The sequence below is a fragment of the Nyctereutes procyonoides genome, unplaced genomic scaffold, assembly GCF_905146905.1.
Source record: "Nyctereutes procyonoides isolate TBG_1078 unplaced genomic scaffold, NYPRO_anot_genome, whole genome shotgun sequence".
Taxonomy (NCBI): Eukaryota; Metazoa; Chordata; class Mammalia; order Carnivora; family Canidae; genus Nyctereutes; species Nyctereutes procyonoides.
The window spans coordinates 39,280,264-39,299,710 of NW_026575047.1; the positions used below are offsets into that span (position 1 = coordinate 39,280,264).

The 19,447-nt window shown below is 53.6% G+C and overlaps 1 protein-coding gene across 1 annotated transcript; it reads left to right on the forward strand.

The window, feature by feature from the left end:
• The first annotated feature begins 3,083 nt into the window (after nucleotides 1–3,083).
• Nucleotides 3,084–18,794, forward strand: ANPEP (alanyl aminopeptidase, membrane). The gene is made up of 20 exons (XM_055326582.1): nucleotides 3,084–4,321; nucleotides 4,874–5,016; nucleotides 5,130–5,269; nucleotides 5,689–5,815; nucleotides 5,898–6,052; nucleotides 6,275–6,388; nucleotides 6,496–6,639; nucleotides 6,794–6,859; nucleotides 7,005–7,070; nucleotides 8,577–8,752; nucleotides 9,021–9,100; nucleotides 10,310–10,443; nucleotides 10,579–10,634; nucleotides 11,458–11,605; nucleotides 14,738–14,829; nucleotides 15,576–15,686; nucleotides 15,810–15,977; nucleotides 16,775–16,915; nucleotides 17,333–17,414; nucleotides 18,179–18,794. The coding sequence occupies exons 1-20, from the start codon at nucleotides 3,714–3,716 to the stop codon at nucleotides 18,329–18,331; spliced, it is 2,904 nt and encodes a 967-aa protein (XP_055182557.1). The 5' UTR covers nucleotides 3,084–3,713; the 3' UTR covers nucleotides 18,332–18,794.
• The last annotated feature ends 653 nt before the right edge of the window (nucleotides 18,795–19,447 follow it).

Genomic DNA, 19,447 nt, shown 5'->3' on the forward strand with positions numbered 1-19,447 from the left:
TGTGGTACCTGCCTGCTGTGTACTAGGTGCTTCCCTCGTGTAGGGGATACTATCCCCATGGTGCTCAGAGTCTTGGGAATGCTGGGAGGACTGTCCTGGGACAGCATCACTGCAGTGGGCCTCCAGGGGGATAGGTGAGGGAAACACAGAAGCCTCCCAGAGCTTGTTGCAGGTGCGGAGGGGATTGCGATATGTGGCTAGAAGGGGGAGAATGTGGTGAGCTTGAGGAACAGAAAGAGGCCAGTGGGCAGAGCCCAGAGGGTGATAGGGGAAAAGAGCTTGAGATGAGACCAGAGAATCTTGGAGAGCTGTACCATGTCAGACCTAGAAGCCATGGCAAGGATTGTATACTCATTCATTTAGCCAGTATTTGCTGAACTCCTGCCCTATGTTGGAAATGGAGGAGGCCTACAAAATTAGCGTCTTCCTTTAAGGTGCTTGGGTCCAGTGTCAGGCTTTTGAACACATAGATGGTTTATCCATGAATGCTGTGATAGAGATGTGGACCAGAGGCCAGGGAAGCACAGAAAGGCGAGAGGTCCTGGTCCCCATGCACAAGAAAGCAGTGACATTTGAGCTGGGTTTTGAAGGATGAGTAGGAGGAGTTTGACAGGAGGGAGAGGAAAGGCATTCCTAGTAGCAGAAACAGGATGAGTGAAAAGACCCAGCAAGTGTAGGGAAATGACTGCAGTTGGAGCCACAATAGGCATTGGAAAGAGGAGAGGCCAGACGGTCAAGTTCACAGAAGGTCTTCAGACTCAAGACTGAGATTTCAGTCTACAGGCAGTGAGGAGCCAGAGATTGAGTTTGATCAGGAAAGGAAAATCCTTCAACTGAGGTATGTAGTGAGCTTGGGGACAGCCATCACTGCTCAGTGGGGTGTGAAGATGGCCAGGCTTGGGCCATAGCTCCATGGGCTATGGAGCATGCCTCTCCCTGTGCCCCCAGCCTGAGCTGGCATGGTGCCTGGAGCAGGGACCCCTCATTACAAGGCAATAAGTCGCCTGCTGCACCAACTTTGAAAACCAGAGGCTCTTTCCAAAATAGTGAAGATTGCAGCCAGCTGGGCGTGTGGTCCGTATCCAAAACAAACAGGAAGAGATCATAGTGGGCCAGGCAGGGCCTCTTTCTTTGTTTGGAGAAGGGATTAGTCCAAGTGGGCTTGTGGGTCTTTCTGCCTCAGAGGTGGGGGGCTGCAGGCCCAGTCACGGTCAGATTTAAACTTGGTTTAGGGGGACGTGTAGCACTCGGTGCCAGCCTACAGGGTTACTAGAAAGATGTCCTCCTTAGGCAAATCCTGGCCTCGATAGTAGGAGCCTGGGAGCACATGCCACATCACCCATGGGAGCCACTGTTCCCTCTGTCACCGCGCCCTAGCTGAAGCCTTTTCTTGGGCACTTGGCTTCCTATTAGTGGCTCTTGGCCATCAGCCCAGGCCTGAGGAGGGTTGCTTTGGCCACCACAGTGGGAAGTACACACTGTCCAGACCAGGGCTCCATAGGTAGGTCTCTAGAGAGAAGTAAAGAAATACATGTCAAGGACTCAGAACACCCCCAGTCTGAAAGATGGGCACGAAGGATTCCCCTGAAGATCCCGCACTCAGACCCTCACCTCCGCTGGCTAGATGACAGGTGGCAGTCCTTCATTCTTGTAGTTATGCATGAATAAACCAGTGTAGGTGTCCATTCAATTCATGTGAGCTTTCATCTACGAAGCATTCTCTCAGGCTCAGGGGAAGGCTGACCCAAGCCAGGGCAGGGAGTGGTAGATGAATGAGGTTCTTAAGGAGCTTATAAGCTGATGGAACAGGCATATGTGAGCCCTGAGATACATTTGGCCTGAACAAGAGCACTGCTTGTCTGCATGTTTGGAGGAAGGTTCAGAGAAGGGGCAGGAAGGTTCAGGCAGGCATTTCTCTCAGGGCCAGAGTGGAGACAGGGACAGGGATGGACATGAACTAGAAAGACTTCAAATAAGTGACTCCTGAATCAATTCATGCATGTGTGCGTTCAACAAATATGTATTGAGCACCTGCTATGTGCCAGGCATACCAGTAAGTAGCCAAAGGCCTGCTTTCATGGGGACTGCAGTTGCTGAGAGAGAGACAGGACTCAAGTCTTTACCACACAGATCAAACGGAAAACTAACAACTGAGTTATAGGGCTTTGATGTAGAGGTTTGTGGTACTACTGGAACCAGTAGGGACTTGACCTGGTCAGGAAGGTTGTGGTGGCTTCTCTGAGAAAGACTTAAAGGATGAATAGGAAATAACTAGAAAAAGAAGGAGGAGAAGATGATCCAGGCATTGGGACAGCATGTGCAAAGGGCCTGTGGCAGTAGGGCTGAAGACCAGAGTGGCTGGACCACTGTCAAGGGAATGTGGTGAAGATGAGGCTGGGAAGTGAGCAGGCTGATGTCACCTGAATTTGTGGGACCTTTAGAAGATTTAATCTGGATTTTGGGAGCAAAATGGGAAGTTTTGGAGTTTTTTAAAGATTTTATTTTTAAGTCCTCTCTACCCACAACATGGGGCTTGAACTCATGACTCTGAGATCAAGGGCAGCATGTTCCACTGACTGAGCCAGCCAGGTGCCCCAGCAAGGTTTGAAGCTGTGATGAAAAGTGATCCAGTTCTTGTGACAAACAGGTTTGAGGGGGCCTGAGTGGAAGCGGCGAGTCCATGAGGGGATAGTATCTGCATAAACAAGGAGAGTGGCTTTGACCAAGGACATGGTGAGATGAGGGGATGGGAGTGGAATTGGACATAGAAGTCAATGTCTGAGACACTGGGCTGCTAGATAAGAAGAGTGATATTGAACATTATTTTATTACGTATGATGAGTAGTAACTTCATTGCTACTAAGGATAGGAAAAGAGGCCATGCCATGCTCTGAGTAAGGAAGAAGGGAATGGTGTTTGGGTTCTGCTCTGTAGTGTTTAATATATTTTCTTGTTAAATCTGTGCAACAAAGCTGAAAGGTGAGTCCTATTTTCTATTTATGAGGAGAGAGCTCTCAGCAAGGTAAAATTACCTGCCTAAGCTCACAGCTGGGAAGAGGGTAAACCTCCACCAGCCTCCTCTCTTAAAAAAAAAAAAAAAAAGGCAAAACATCTTCCTCCTCCTCAATATGCTGGAGAGTTGAGATAGAAGTTTTTGGCAAGAAGGGATGAGAAGGAGAGACCTCCTGCCCTGGAAGATCGCAAGGGAGGCTAGGACCGTGCCACTGGGGAGCCCTGGGTGTCCTGCCAGGATCCAAACCATAGGGGTGATCTGAGACACACCTGACTCAAACCAGAAACTGACTCTCTCTTCTGCATCTCCCACCTCCCACTCCTGGGAAGTCCTTCCTTGACTCTGACCTCATCTGACCTGCTTCTGTCCCCACTGTCACAGCATGCAGGCTCATTGCCACCTGGCCCCGCTGCTCCTTCTCCCTGCACCCTCTTCCTGCAGCCTATGACTGGACGCTGTTTGCTCCCCAGCAGGCACCCCGGCGCGCTGTGTCTGGATCTCCTCCCTCTCCGGAACCTGAGCAAAGGGTGCCCCTGCCCCATCCACTGACCTTTGCCTGTGTGAGCCCTGGTTAATTTTTTGCTCAGTCTGTGGGCTGTGGGGCTCCTCCTTCTCCCTCCCAGGGATATAAGTCTGGCCGAGGCTCGCTTGCTTCTCGCCGTCCTGAACCTCCCCCAGCTTCCCCACCCCTGCCCTCACCATGGCCAAGGGCTTCTACATTTCCAAGGCTCTGGGCATCCTGGCCATCGTCCTGGGCATTGTGGCCGTGTCCACCATCATCGCTCTGTCTGTGGTGTATGCCCAGGAGAAAAACAAGAACACCGAGAGCTCCCCAGTGAGCTCCCCGGTGAGCCCCACAAACCCCAGCACCACCGCGGCTACCACCTTGGATCAAAGCAAACCTTGGAACCGTTACCGCCTGCCCAAGACTCTGATTCCCAGCTCCTACAACGTGACGCTGAGGCCATACCTCACCCCTAACAGTAATGGCCTGTACACCTTCAAAGGCTCCAGCACAGTTCGCTTCAGATGCAAGGAGTCCACCAGCATGATCATCATCCACAGCAAGAAGCTGAACTACACCAACATCCAGGGGCAGCGGGTGGCCCTGCGGGGCGTGGGGGGTTCCCAGGCTCCTGCCATTGACAGGACCGAGCTGGTGGAGGTCACCGAGTACCTGGTGGTGCACCTGCGGGAGCCACTGCAGGTCAACAGCCAATATGAGATGGACAGTAAGTTTGAGGGGGAGCTGGCTGACGACCTGGCGGGCTTCTACCGCAGCGAGTATACAGAGAACGGTGTCAAAAAGTGAGTTGTGGCTGGGTCTGCACCGGGGGGTAGGGAGGTGGGGGGTGGGCAGGTCCTAGATGCTGAGGCAGAGCTGGATCCTGGGGGCCAAGGGAGGGAGGGCTTGGACTGGCAGGCCTTTGAACTTCCCGGAGTCTTTTGCTGGTTCATGACTGCATCCACAGGTACTGGTGGAGCAGCTACCTAGAAAGCAGCCCTCTTCTGGGGGCCCCCATTCCCCGCAATAGGGAGTCAGGGGAAAGTGGTAAAAGAGCCTCTGAACAGATAGGAAAACTGGGGCTCACAGGAGAAAAACTTGCGCAAGTTCTCCCGGCTAATACAGGGAGACCTGTATTACCCTGCCAGGACTTTGACTCTGATCTCTCAAAGGAGCGGCCTGTCAGGATCCAGAAGTTGGAAGTTGGGAGGGCAGGGATGAGGCCAGACCGGACTTTCATGCACCCCTTCTCCCACATGCCCAGCAACACACCCTAAATCCCCCAGTCCACCTTGCTCACCCTCACGGGTGCAGGCGTTCCACCGGCACCCGCTCTAATATCCTGGTTTGGACAGGGTGCTGGCCACAACACAGATGCAGGCTGCAGATGCCCGGAAATCCTTCCCGTGCTTTGATGAGCCAGCCATGAAGGCCACGTTCAACATCACCCTCATCCACCCCAGCAACCTTGTGGCCCTTTCTAACATGCTGCCCAGAGGTGAGTGGGTCTGTCCCGGAGCCACACGCCCTTAGGAAGGAGGCGCCTCCAGGGCTAGGAGGCAGGGCAAGGGAGAGGAGGCATCTCTATGTGCTCGAATGCTCCATGCCTAGGTCCCAGTGTCCCTCTGACCGGAGAACCCAACTGGAGTGTCACTGAGTTTGAAACCACGCCTATCATGTCTACTTACCTGCTGGCCTACATCGTTAGCGAGTTTAAGAATGTGCAGGAGAACACACCCAGTAACGTCCTGGTAAGAAGCTGGGCCCACCTGTCCTTCCCCTGGGATTGGCCCTGGCCGGAGAGATAATCTTGTTTTAATTCATTTTCATCTAAGCCCCAGATTTGTTTGAATCCCAGCTCTGAGTGATCTTGGACAAGTGTCTTAAATGCTAACCCTCAGTCTTTGCATCTGAAAAATGGGTCTCTCCTCATGAAGGGTGTTCCTAACATGTGGGTGCCAGACATATGGTGGCCACGACTGCTATTATTCCCAAAGGCTCCTCCCTAAGACTCAAAGCCCCTCAGAGACCACCAGTCTTTTCCTCTGCTGCCCACAGCTCTCAGTTTAACTCAGTTGATGCCCTCACTAGCCTCCTGGGCCCCTGGGGCTCAGCCCATCTGCACCAGAACCCAGGAGGGACCTCTGACCTACCTCCCTTGTCTTTGCAGATCCGGATCTGGGCTCGGCCAAGTGCGATCGACCAAGGCCATGGAAATTATTCCCTAGGGGTGACAGGCCCCATCCTAGACTTCTTTTCCAGACATTATGACACACCCTACCCCCTCAATAAATCTGGTGAGTGAGGGGCCTTGGGGTGGGGGCAGAGGATGGGGCTTCCTCCCCAGAGGCCATCCTGCCAATGGCCTTGCCCTCCCAGACCAGATTGCCTTACCTGACTTCAATGCTGGTGCCATGGAGAACTGGGGGCTGGTGACCTACCGGGAGAGTGCGCTGTTGTATGACCCGCAGTCTTCCTCCATCGGCAACAAGGAGCGGGTGGTCACTGTGATTGCTCATGAGCTGGCCCACCAGGTAGCACCCCCCCATCCCAGAGAGTGCCAGGAAGTGAGCAGGGGGGCTCTGGGAGGAGAGGGCACAAGTCCTCACTCTGTCCTGGGTATCTGGACCCCACCCTGGACTAATAGCAGAGGGGAGTCCTGCCCAGCACCTGGCACATGGGGGAAGCTCACTGAAGGGGAGTTCTGGGTCACAGAGTCAGAGTGGCTAACTGGGTTGACCTTCCCTCCCCAACAGTGGTTTGGGAATCTGGTGACCTTGGAATGGTGGAATGACCTGTGGCTGAATGAGGGCTTTGCCTCCTACGTGGAGTACCTGGGCGCTGACTATGCAGAGCCTACCTGGAATCTGGTGAGCCAGCTGCCTAGTGGAGGGGGAAGGGGGGGCCCCCTGTGTGCAGGGTCGGTGGTCACCCCCCACCAGGTTGGTCCCTCCTCATGGCCACTGGGGATTTGCAGAAAGACCTCATAGTGCTGAATGAAGTATACCGTGTGATGGCGGTGGATGCGCTGGCCTCTTCCCACCCACTGTCCTCGCCTGCCAACGAGGTCAACACCCCGGCCCAGATCAGTGAGGTGTTCGACTCCATCTCCTACAGCAAGGTACTGAGACAATGGGGAGGCAGGCAGAGGGAGCAGGGACTCAACCCACAGAAGCCACCCCAACCAGGGCTCTGGGAGCACCCACCCTGGCCAGGGGGGGACACGGGGTCCTGCTGGCCCAGCACTGCTTTCTGAAATCCCTGCCCTTCCTCAGGGAGCTTCTGTTCTCAGGATGCTCTCCAGCTTCCTGACTGAGGACCTGTTCAAGAAGGGTGTGGCAGTGAGTACCCTTGGCCAGCCATGGGGGTGTGGTTGCCCCTGGCCCCTGCCCTGTGTCCCCCAAGCCCCGCCCCCCACCACAGGGGCTCAGTGGGAAAGGCTGGGGAGCACCGGTTCTGTGCTCACTGTGGCCTGTCTTTCCACAGTCCTACCTTCATACCTTTGCCTACCAAAACACCATCTACTTGGACCTGTGGAACCACCTGCAGTGGGTCAGTAAAGCCAGCCCCCCAGAGCCGTTTTATTGGGGTCCTGAGATGCTGTAAGTCCCCAGGGGCAGCACATGTGGGAGAGAATGTGTCCAGCTCCACTGGTTACCAGCCCAGACAGGTCATTTGAAGCCTCGGTTGCTCATCTGTAAAATGGGTGCAATGATACAGCTCCATGAAGGAGGTGTTAGGAGACCAAGGGTCAGGATCCCTGGCAGGCAACTCGCCCCCCACTGTAGTGAGCTCCGTGATGCGAGCCAAGGATTGCCCTCATCAACCAGCCTGCAGAGTGCCTAAGCCTCTTCTGCCTCGAACTTTGGAGTTAGTCATTCTACTTACTCAGCACTCCTGGCTGCCCTGTGCCCCGATGGGTCCCTCCCAGGCATGACTGTGCACACTCCGGCACCCCCAGCACCAACTTTGACCTTGCCACCCAGCCCTGCTTTGTATTCTTGTCCACTCAGATCCCACGCAGCCCTGTCTGGGCAGACCCTCTGACCTTCCCCACCTCCACTCTCCCCTCCCTGCCTTTCTTAGGGCTGGAGTCTGCATCCTCCCATCTTCCCATCACTTCCCCTTCCTTCCAGCAGCCTGATGGACCCCTCCAGAATCCCGAGCCCAGTCCCAGCAGGGAGGGGAGACCCAGGGCCTTGTCATGGGATCACAGATGGCCTCTTGTGCCCCCCACTGGCTGGTCTGCAGCCCAACTTCTATCTGCCAGGAGGCTGGTCCACCCCCACCCTACATCCCCCCTCCCGGAACCTCCCACAACCTGCTGACAGGGGCACCTACCTCACTGCCTTTGTCCCTTCCCTCCACATCCTGGCTCCACTGTCTTCCTGGCCTGCCTCAGTCTCCCTCTCCTTCCTTCCTGCAAAGCTGAGCCCTCCTCCAAACCACGTGCCCCTCTAGCTCCACCCCTCCCTTCTACCTGCTCTGTCCCTGAGCCCCCTCTCTCTGCAGCAGCCCCCAGCTCCCCTCCCTGCTCTGCTTCTGCCCTTCTGACACTCTTCTTCCTCTTTCCTGTCTTTATTTTCTCAGTTATTAACAGATGTTGTTGGCTTTTTGCTGTTATTATAAAAGCAACGTGTGTACATGGGAAAAGATGAAAAAAAGACCTGAGAAGACTATAGCAACCACACTAAGCCTATGCCCAGACCACCCACACTCTCATCCTCTCCCTCACTCTGCACCCTGCCTGGGTTCCTCTCCCCTCTCCTCCTCCAGGGTTGTTCATGCTGGACGCCCCCCTCCCATACCCACCTCCCGTTAGGCCACAGAAGCAGGGAGTGGGGGGCTTAGATTTGCTTAACTGAAGTGCAACGCACGAAACACCTGGAAGTTCTCAGCCTACCCAACCATTGGCAGCCAAGGAGAGGCAGAGCCTGGCTGAGGACCACCCCCCTCTTGCCTCCCTGCAGGGTGGTGCCAGGTGTACGGAGGCTGCTGAGGATGGGCGAGGTAGGAGGGGTGGTCCGCTGATGGCCGCTCTATCTTGCTCTGCCCCAGGTTGTAGGCAATCAGACAGCCGTCCAGCTGCCTTACGCAGTGAGCGCCATCATGGACCGCTGGATCCTGCAGATGGGCTTCCCCGTCGTCACTGTGGACACCACCACAGGCACCCTCTCCCAGAAGCACTTCCTTCTTGACCCTCAATCCAACGTCACCCGCCCCTCAGAGTTCAAGTGAGCAGACAGGGTCGCTGACCCAGGCGTCCCAGTGAGGGCTCTGGGGGGGCAGCTGCCATGGCACCCCTTAACCATTGCAGGTCTTGGCCTGCTGTGGCCCCAGCCCCAGGGGCTGGAGCCAGGCTCTCCCTCTCTGGCTGGGAAGATGGGAGTGTTTTGTGCTGGAGCTGGGCAGAAATGGGGAGCGGGGCCTGGGCTGCTCATCACTGACCATGTCCAGGAGCTGCTATCTCTCACCACCTGGTTTTGGGGGCTCTTGTTGCAGCTACCTGTGGATTGTACCCATCTCTTCTGTCAAAAGTGGCATACAGCAGGCACACTACTGGATGCCAGACAATGCAAAAGGTAATCCAGCCCTGCCCTAGGGGACAGCAGTTCCACCCCATATTCCTGGGCCCACATCTCCTGGCTCACATTCTGAGGGTCAAGACAGGTCTCAGTGATGGCTTCCTTCATCATTTCATTCAATTAATGGAGCCAACTGCTTTGGTCCTAAGTTTTAATCTGCTGTGTGACCCTTGGCAAGTTATTATCCCTCTCTGGTCTCCATTTCCTCATCTATAAAATGGGGCTGAGAACAATATCTAGTTGTGTGAGTTGTGTGAGGACTAAAGAAGAGAATCTACATGAAATGTTTAAAACAATACCTGGCACAAAGTATGAACAGCCTTGCTCTGCCAGTTACTGAGGACACCAAGCTCAAGGTTAATTCATCCTCGGCCTAGGCTAGAACTGCAGGTGAAGAGAAGGAAGATAAGCAGTTAGAACTTTCCAGAGCTTTGTTGAATGCTTTAACCGAGGCATGTACAGCTTCCGGGGCATGGGGCAGGAAGCCAGGAATAAGAAAGATTTGGCTTCATGGAGAGGTGAGAAGGCTTCCTGGAGGAGGTGAGCAGAGTCTTAGAGGAAGAGAAGGAGTTGGCCAGGCCCATGGTGGCAGAGATAATAGTAAGTGCAAGGCATAGAGGCAGGAGAGAAGTAAGGCCTGTGACTTGGGCAGAGGTGTGCCCTCAAGGTAGGGCTGGTTCCTGAGGTCCCTGCAGGCTGCAGGACACAGTGGCTGTGTCTTCAGGCCAGGAGAAGCCAGGGAAGGTGGGAAGTGGGCAAGGACCACCTCTATGGAAGGACTTCCTCTGGCTGCCCGGAGAAAGGCTGGAAGGGAGGGAAGAGAGGGGCAACACTGAGGGGTTGACTGGCTGGGAGGCATTGCCTGAGCCTCCTCCTCAGTGTCTGGGGGATGATGTTGCTGTTATGAGCTGGGGAGGAGGAGCAGTAGCCTGGGGAGTGCGGATGGAGATATCTGGGTGGCTGTCACTGACCCAGCCACGTGGAGCCTATGGGAGGCAGAGTGGGCAGTGAGGGGCAGAGATGGCACTAGGTCCATCTGAAGTCACCGGCAGTCCTGTGCTTCTTCTCCTCCTCTCTCCTTGGCATCACCCAGGGCTTGAGGGCCAGACAGTGCCAGAGGCTACGTGGGAGGCTGCTCTCACCAAGGCCAAGGGTCAGCCTGTGGCCTTCTGAGCAGCACCATCCAGTGCTGGTCTCTCCCCACAGTCCAGAATGACCTGTTCAAAACCACCGGTGATGAGTGGGTCCTGCTGAACCTCAACGTGACGGGCTACTACCTGGTGAACTATGACCAGAACAACTGGAAGAAGATCCATACTCAGCTGCAGACAAACCTGTCGGTGGGTGTCTGCCCCCCCCTCCGCCCCCCCCGCCCAATTGTCCTCCTACCAGGCCCGGGCCAAGGATGGTGCACCAGACAGCCGGGCCTGCCCCCACCGCCAACCTGAGGTCACATCCTCTGTTGCCCCTTCTAGGTCATCCCTGTCATCAACCGGGCTCAGGTCATCCATGACACCTTCGACCTGGCCAGGTGAGTACCCTTTCCCTCTTGGGCACAGCCCAACTCAGGCCTGGTGACATTAGCAAGAGCTGCCCCATAATGAGAGCAGTGCTCTTCCTGTTGGCCTTACCATCCGGGGCAGAGGGCAGCAGGCTCCCTGTGCTGCTGCACACCTCCAGATAAGGCATCTGAGACTTAGTTTGAGTGCTTTACCTAGGGTCACACAGAAGTAGCCCCTGAGGGCCAGATGCAGGCCTGTCTACCTCTAGCACCATGCTGTGCTACACAGCACCAGGCTTTTTCTGAAGCTTCACAGGGTGCCAGGCGGCCATGCTAAGTGCTAAAAAAAAAAAAAAAAAATCTGGGCAGGCCAGGACAGGAGATGCTGCACCTACTGCATCCCCAGCAGGTGCTCAGCCCTCTGATTTAAGTGATGTCCCCAGAGACGTGGACATTTATGAACCAAATGTGCACACACAGCCTGAGAAGGAGGGGGAAGGAAGGGACGGAGAGCCAAGAAAATCAGAGAAGAGGTGGGCCGAATAAGGAGCACAGACTTTTTGTACTTAGGAATCTCAGCTCTGTGGCCTTAGGCAAATCACATGACCTCTCTGAGCCTCAGTTTCCTGTTTGTAAAATGGGGATAACACGCAAGGGAACGTGATTGGCAGCGGCTGAGGGCAGGGCCTGAGCTGGCCTTGTTTGTGGTAGCGGCCAGCGTCCATGTCCCCCAGCTCATCCACAGTGAACCCCAGAGCTGGCGCAGCTGGGGCTCCACGACCTCAGGTTCCACGAACGGGTCAGGGTTCCGTTAGTGTGGCTGACTTACTTGAGCCTCTCTGTTTGTCCCCAGTGCCCAAATCATCCCTGTCACTCTGGCGCTGAACAGCACCCTCTTCCTGATCCAAGAGACAGAGTACATGCCCTGGGAGGCCGCCCTGAGCAGCCTGAGCTACTTCAAGCTCATGTTCGACCGCTCTGAGGTCTACGGCCCCATGAAGGTACAGGAGGTCATGGCAGGATCCAAGGACCACTTGACTCATTGCCTGGAATTGCATCATTGGGGGGTTAACAGAAACATGGTCTGGGGTGGTGGGACCCTTCAGGATGACACGACACCAGGTGCTATGCTGAGAGCAGGCCAGGCAGAGAGGCGAGAGGGCTGTGGGATAAAGGGAGCAGGGATTGACAAACTGAACAGGTTGGGGAGGACAAAGAAAGGACCCAGACTTCTAGCGGGGTTTGCTGTTTTGGAAATTAGCACTGTCAGGAGCACAGAAAAAGCCACTGAGCTGGGAGTTGGAGGGCCCCACTTTTACCAGCTATGTGGCTTTGGCCAACTCTCATCAGCCCCAGTGAACCCCTCTGTGAAATGAGGGAGGTGCAGGTGGGAGGTGCAGGTGGGAGGTGCAGGTGTTAACAGCTGTGAGCTTGGGGTGGCAGCAGGGAGCACATATGTTGAGGCTCCCATGGGGGAGACCAGAGGGAAACTCAGCAGTTTCACCAAAATAAAAAAAAAAGCACCTAAGACCCTTAAATGTCCAACATCTGGGGATTGGTTAAGTAAACTACAAGATCCATTTCATGGAATAGTACACAGCCCTTAGATGATACTTGAAGAGATCTTTTTGTTTGTTTGTTTTTTGAGAGAGAGAGAGAAAGTGACCTAATGGGTGAGATTGGGTGGGGGGCAGAGGGAGAGGGAGAATCTTAACCAAATCTGGACTCTGCACCCAGAATGGAGCCTAACGTGGGGCTCAATCTCACCACCCTGAAATCATGACCTGAGCTGAAATCAAACAAGTATCCAAAAAAAAAAAAAAAAAAAGAAAAGAAAAGAAAGAAATAATGAGGCACTTAACAGTCTGAGCCACCCAGGTGCCCCTTGAAGAGATCATTTTTACTTAAAAATTTTTATTTTCCTTTAAGATTTTATTTATTTATTCATGAGAGACACAGAAAGAGAGGCAGAGACATAGGCAGAGGGAGAAGCAGGCTCCTTGCAGGGAGCCCCATGTGGGACTCGATCCCAGAACCTCGGGATCATAACTTGAGCTGAAGGCAAATGCTCAACCACTGAGCCACTCAGGTGCCCCTGGACCCAGAATTTACCTGGGTTTGGAAGGTTCTAGGTTGGAAATTGTTCCTCAGAGATTTTCAGGCCTTGCTCTACGGACTCCCAGCCTCTTGTGTTGCTATTGAGAAGCTCAGAGTCTTGCTCATTCCTGGTTATTTGAATGTGGCTGTTCTCTCCCTTCTAGAATCCTGTGGGCTCTTTTCTCAATCCTAGTGGGCCTTTGCATGAGTCTTTCTCCTCCTCTTCCCCTTTCTATCTGGACCTTTTAGCATTGCTCCCTAAGACATCCCTCCCCTCCTTGCTGTTGGGTTCTCTCCTTCCTAGGCCCCTGTTAATCCAACTTACTGTTCTTGTGTTGGCCCTCTGATTGTCCTCTGACTTCCAGCTTCCAGCTCGCTGACTTTCTGTTCTGCCCTCTGTGATGCACCACCTCTCCGCCTGGCAGGCCACCTCTCTGCTACAGACTGCTGGCATTTCTTCTGTCACGCGTTTAAACTTCCAAGTCCTGGTCCTGGTTCTAGCATCTTATGCAAATCTTCTCTGGACATTCAGAAGGTATCCATCTCAGGCTTTTACAAAGCTTTCTTTTTTTTTTTCCATTGACTTGTTTCCTGAGTCTTCTGGTGTTTTTGGTCTTTGGAGAGACCACATCAGAAGCTATGCTGTCCCCTTTGGATTTGAGGGTGAGGCAATAAAAACCATTGGAAGTTCCATGCAAAGGTCACATGTGTCACCTGCAGGTCTCGTTGGGGAGGTGGGATGACTGGGTAGCCAAGTGATTCCTCATGGGGACCCTCAAATATTAGTAGCCACTGGGCACCTGGCTGGCTCAGTTAGAAAACCACACAACTCTTGATCTTGGGGTCGTGAGTTCGAGCCTCACATTGAATATAGAGATTACTAAAAAAAGAAAAAGAAAAAAAGAAAAAAATTTAGTATCTATGAGTATATTTCTCTGAGACCAGAGAGTCATCTTCTATCTTATATAACAAAGCTGGTGATGCTCATTCTTTGGGATTGAGGGTCAGGGAAGAACCTGGAGATCTCTGCATTCAGGATATAAACTTTCACCTCTGGGCCTCTCTGCAGTCTGCCAACCCTTCCCCTGTGTCTGGTGACCGCCAGTTCTGAGTCCCCACACATTGGGCCTCACCCACAGTGGGGGTGGGGAGGGCAGGGTGCTGCCTGCTGCCAGAAGAGAAGTGGGAGCTTGGGGGGTTTAATTGCTCCTGCTACAGACTTTGACTTCTTAGCTCTGTGTCACCCCTGCCTCACCCCTGCCCACTGCAGCCCTGTCCCTCTGACCCTGAGCCCTGTCTTGGCCAATCTCACTTCCGGTTCCATGCACCCCTCGGCAGGTGCTGTGCTGCAGGCCGTGCCACTCTGCTCTTCCATCCCTCTCTCTCCACCTTCCAGCTCCTTGTCTGTGCAGGGCCCTCATCCACTCTGGTTTTCCTTCCTATTTCCTTTGTTCTTGGAAGTTTATTCCTTTAACATTTGGACGTGGATGCCGAATGGCACACGTGGTGATCTACCCCGTTGCACCAGAGTCTGCAAGGGGTTTTGATCATGTGAAGCAGGGCTTACATTCCAGTGTCAGGGACAAAGAGCAGTGTGCAGACTTATAGAAACACTAGGTAGAAGAGGAAAAATAAGGGGTGAACTCACCAACTTGAAAATCATAGTTCAGGAAAGCTCCTGGGTGGATTTTATTTTCTGTAGAGGCTGCTCCCACAATACACATGTGATATTTAGCATCGGGCAGCAGGGGTGGTGGGACCCAACACTGTATGAAAAAGTGGTAACATGAGCACATGGAGTGTTAGACTGGCAGAGGGAGGGAGGGAGAACCTGGGACCGGTCAGCTGACAGCTGGCCCAGCCCCAGACCCTTTGCTCACTGGCCGGTCCCGGGCAAGACCCAAGCCTCCAGCCTCTTCACTTCTGTGCCGTTAGCCCTTGCTACACCTACCCACCCACGTCAGAGGGTGCATGGGGCTCAGAGTGGTCAGGCATGAGTCTCACCCTCAAAGCTCTTTGTGTTTTCTTCTCCCCAGAACTACCTGAGGAAGCAGGTCACACCTCTTTTTAATCATTTTGAAAAAATCACCAACAACTGGACCGATCACCCACAGACCCTCACAGAACAGTGAGTATGCAGTTGAGAAGCTCAGGGCCTTGCTCGTTTCCTCATTCCCAGAGGTCATGGGCGGCCCAGCCACCCTGACCTGAGGAGTCCAGAGCACAGCCCTGCAGTATCCTCCTTTGGAAGACATCTCTGGACCAGGGCAACCAGCAGGGAAAGAACCCCTCCTAGGAGTAGGAGGTGGCCTGCCCTAAGGCTCTTTGTGGCCTGTGGGGCCATCTGGCCCTTTGTACAAGAGACCAAACTAAAACTCTGAGGTCCCTCACTGGCTTGGTCATTTATTTTATTTTAAAGATTTATTTATATATTTGAGAGCAAGAGCACATGAGCTGGGGAGGGACAGAGGGAGAGAGAGAGAGAGAGAGAGAGAGAGAGAGAGAGAGAACCCCCAGCAGATTCCCCACTGAGCACAGAGCCCAATGTGGAGCTCGATCCCAGGACCCCCTGAAATCAGGACCTGAGCTGAAATCAAGAGCTGGCTGTTTAACAGAGCCACCCATGCGCCCCTTGGTCATTTAGATTCTAAATGTTCAAATTGGGGCTGGAGCCTGTGCTGACCCCTCTAGGTCCCTGGGCTGCCCAAGGCACAGAGCAAACAGAGGAACCCAGTGGGTGGGATGGACTGCAGCCTCAGACAGAGCCTGGGCCGTGCCATCCTCTCCAGAGCTGTGCATCAGCAGGGGAATCTTTGCCAGAGTCTAGGCCAGGTGACCCATGGGCCTGCTGACCAAGTGTCACCTCTGGGACAGGTACAACGAGATTAATGCCGTCAGCACCGCCTGCACTTATGGGGTTCCTAAGTGTAAGGACCTGGTCTCAACTCTTTTCGCAGAGTGGAGGAAGAACCCCCAAAATAACCCGTGAGTCTACCCCTCCTCCTCCCCCAACCTCCATCTGTCTCACAAACCCGTAGCCACGTCCTCATCAGACCCTCATCCTACCCTCCCTGCTCTTGCTCTACCCGATACCCCCACCCTCGCCAGGATCTACCCCAACCTGCGGTCTACCGTGTACTGCAACGCCATTGCCCAGGGTGGCGAGGAGGAGTGGAACTTTGTGTGGGAGCAGTTTAGGAACACTTCGCTGGTAAACGAGGCTGACAAACTCCGCTCAGCCCTGGCCTGCAGCACCCAGGTCTGGATCCTGAACAGGTGAGGACTGGGCCCAGATGGGGCTGAGCACGTTTCCTAGCCCACTGGGAACCAGGATCTCCACATGGGAGACAATGAACCAGCCGGGCCTCCACACTCTCATTTACGGGGGATCCCCATAAACTTGTACAATGGGGGCAGTATGTTCCCCATTTTACAGATGAGAACACTGAAGCTCAGAGAAGCCAAACAACTTGCTCAAAATCCAGAAGTTTTAGTAAGAGGTGGTCAAGATCTGAACCCAGATCTGCATCCATGTCTCATGTTTTTAACTGCTGCGGCTTCTTGGCCTGTAGTTGACAGCAGCTCAGTTTAACTTCGCCAGAGACTGGTGCAGCTGGACCTGAGTACTTTGGAGGTGCAGCCGGGCATGCCTCACAGTCTAGGATGAGGGCTCCTGGCTCCCCCCATGTGCCACATATACCATCTCCCAGCCTCCCTCAATGTCAAGGACAAGAGTAGCCACTCTACCTGGTACAGGGCTCTGGGCTCTGGGAGTCCTTCCTTTACTCAGTCATTCATGGTCAGTCATCAGATATTTATCAGGCACCTGGTCCATGTCAGGCATGACCCTTGGCATTAGCCAATGACCCCACCGAGGAGACTCAGTGTCCCATTAGGCAGAGAGAGGTAGCACTAAGGGTCTTCAGCCTGTAGTAGGGTAAAGAGATACTAAGAGGCTACAGGAGAGGTGTGGGCGAGGTGAGCATGGGACCCTTTGCTGTCCTGGATCCTCTCTCGAATCATATGACTCTAGCCCTTGGAAGTGTCACTAACACAACATCCTGCCCTCACAGGTACCTGAGTTACACTCTGAACCCTGAACTCATCCGGAAGCAAGATGTCATCTCCACTCTTAGCAGCATCGCCAGCAATGTCGTCGGGCAAAGTCTGGCCTGGGACTTCATTCAGAGCAACTGGAAAAAGCTCTTTGAGGAGTGAGTCTGCGAGAGCATGTTAGAAGTGCCCACTGAGGCTGGAGTGTCCTTGGAGGGAGACACGTGTGTCTGTGTGTCTGTGTGCATGGGACACTGCAGGGCTGGAAGTTAGGAGTGCTGACAAATTAACCGAGCTTGAGGTCAGGTGAGGGGCAAATAATGCAAGACAAGACAGGGTCTGGGCTGTCCCTTTTCGCCCTCGGGTGGGGGCGGGGGTGAAGAAAATCTAGTTCTCTGGAGAGATAGGAGCAGGGACAGTGCCATCAGACCTGTATTCGCATCCCTAGGGCATGTCATTTCCTCTCATCTATAAGATGAGGACAGTCACAGGGTGGTTGTGAGGATATAGTGTCCCCTGCCAGTCACTGAGCATTAGTTCTCAGTTTCTCATGGCTCTTCTCTCTCCCCGCCTTGTAGCTATGGCACCGGCTCCTTCTCCTTCTCCAACCTCATCCAGGCAGTGACCCGACGATTTTCCACTGAGTTTGAGCTGCAGCAGGTAAGCTGCCCTGGACTCTGGGGCAGCCCGCAGAGGTCCATCCCCTATCTAAAGGGGCAGCTCAACCACTGAGCCACCAGGGCGTCCCTAGTTTTTGTATTTTTCATTGCTAGTGTGTAGAAATGTACTATGATCTTTGTACTATGCTCTTGCATCTTGCAACCTTGCTGAATTAGTTAGTTTTAATAGTTTCTTGGGTAGATTCCTAGGATTTTCTGTACGCAAAATCATGTCATCTGCTAATAGAGAGAGTTTTATTTCTTCCTTTCTGGATGCCTTTTATTTCATTTTCTTGCCTAATTATCCTGGCTACACTAGTACTAATAGTACTTTTAATCTATGATATTTTAAAAAAATAATACCATTTATTTGTTGAAACAACTAGGTAATTTTTAGTATAGAAATGGCCACATTTTGAATTTGCTGATTGCTTCCTTGTGGTATCTTGCTTAATTTGTCCCTCTTCCCTCCCTTGATTGGGCTGAGATTATAATTCAATTAAAAACTGAGGGCCAACTCAATAAAGAACCATGCAATGAAGGTCAGATATATCCAGGAGCCAGATTTAAGCATGAGGCTGTTCGTTTTCACCTCTGCCCTAGATGAAGACTTTCTCCTACAGCCCTTCCTCTCCTGGAGAACAGGCTGTGGCTCTGTTGCCAAGGGCCCTAATGTGGGTGGGAGGACAGAAGACTGGACAGCCCTCCCCTCAAGGCTGTGTTAGAGACCCAGTCTGGGGCTGAGAATTTTCATTTTCCCGGCAGCTGGAGCAATTCAAGGCAAACAACATGGACACGGGCTTCGGCTCAGGCACCCGGGCTCTGGAACAAGCCCTGGAGAAGACCAAAGCAAACATCAAGTGGGTGAAAGAAAACAAGGAGGCAGTACTCCAGTGGTTCAGAGAAAACAGCCAATAGTCCTTGGTCCTTACCATCACCTGTCCCCCATGGGAGATGCCTGTATGTGCCTGTCCCTGTGGCCCACAGCAGGACCCCATGTCGGACCCTGAGGCAATGGTGTCCTCCCCTCAGGGACAAAGTCTCTGGCCCATGTTTTCTCCACTCTGCCCATGGGGGCCAGTCCAGTTCCCAATGGCCAGACTGTCCAAGCACCTCCCAAGCCGCCGCCCCTCATGCCAACCCCTACCCCAGGACTGGCCTGGTGTCTGTCACCCAGGACCCTGGGGCTGATCTCAGGGAAGCCCAGCTCTAGGGCCAGATGAGCAGAAGCCCTTGATGGATGATGGATGGCCTTAGGGGAGCAGCCCTGTGCCCTCTCTCACCTTTCCATAGAGATCCTGAACCTGAAGAATCAACAGGGGACAAGATCTATATATTTTTTTTTCTAAGAGAAAATGTAAATAAAGGATTTCTAGATCAATGTCTAGACTCATTGCTAAACTAGAGCAGGAGTGATTTTGCCCAGCAGCCAGGAAGACTGGGAGGGGAGGTACTTGGGGTGTATGGTACCCCCAGCGGGCAGAGGGCAAGAAGCATCAGCCTGCTGGTCCCTCCTACATAATGCCTGTGTGTCCCTATGGGGTCTGCCGGCAGTCTTCATTTCATCCATAATCAATGGCAGGCTGGAGACCTGGGTGCTTGGGAACTATGGGGGGAGGGGCCCTAGGCCACTGGACATGATGGTTCTGATGGTGCTGTGGGGAGAGCTGGGGCTTGGTGCCAGGCACAGAGCAGGTCCTGACAGTGGAGGGAGTGTTTTTTTTTTTCAGAAAGCAGAAGTTTCCATAGTTCCAGACACTGGGGTCAGCACCTGTCCTAACATGAGGGAAGGAAGCAGGGTGCTGACTGGGCTCCTCTTCTTGCGTCGCAGCCAGCACATGTGGGACGGTGAGAGGGTGCTTGGAGTGAGGACAGAAAGCTCTGGGACCCAGGTCTGGTCTGACCATTCACTGGCCAAAGGCATGTCCCATCTCCTCTCCAGGATCCATGGTGGCAGGTGGGATATCAGTCTGTAAAGTGGCTGTTTTCACGAGTAGCATGCAGAAAAAGGCAGATGCCCCCCAGATCACTTGG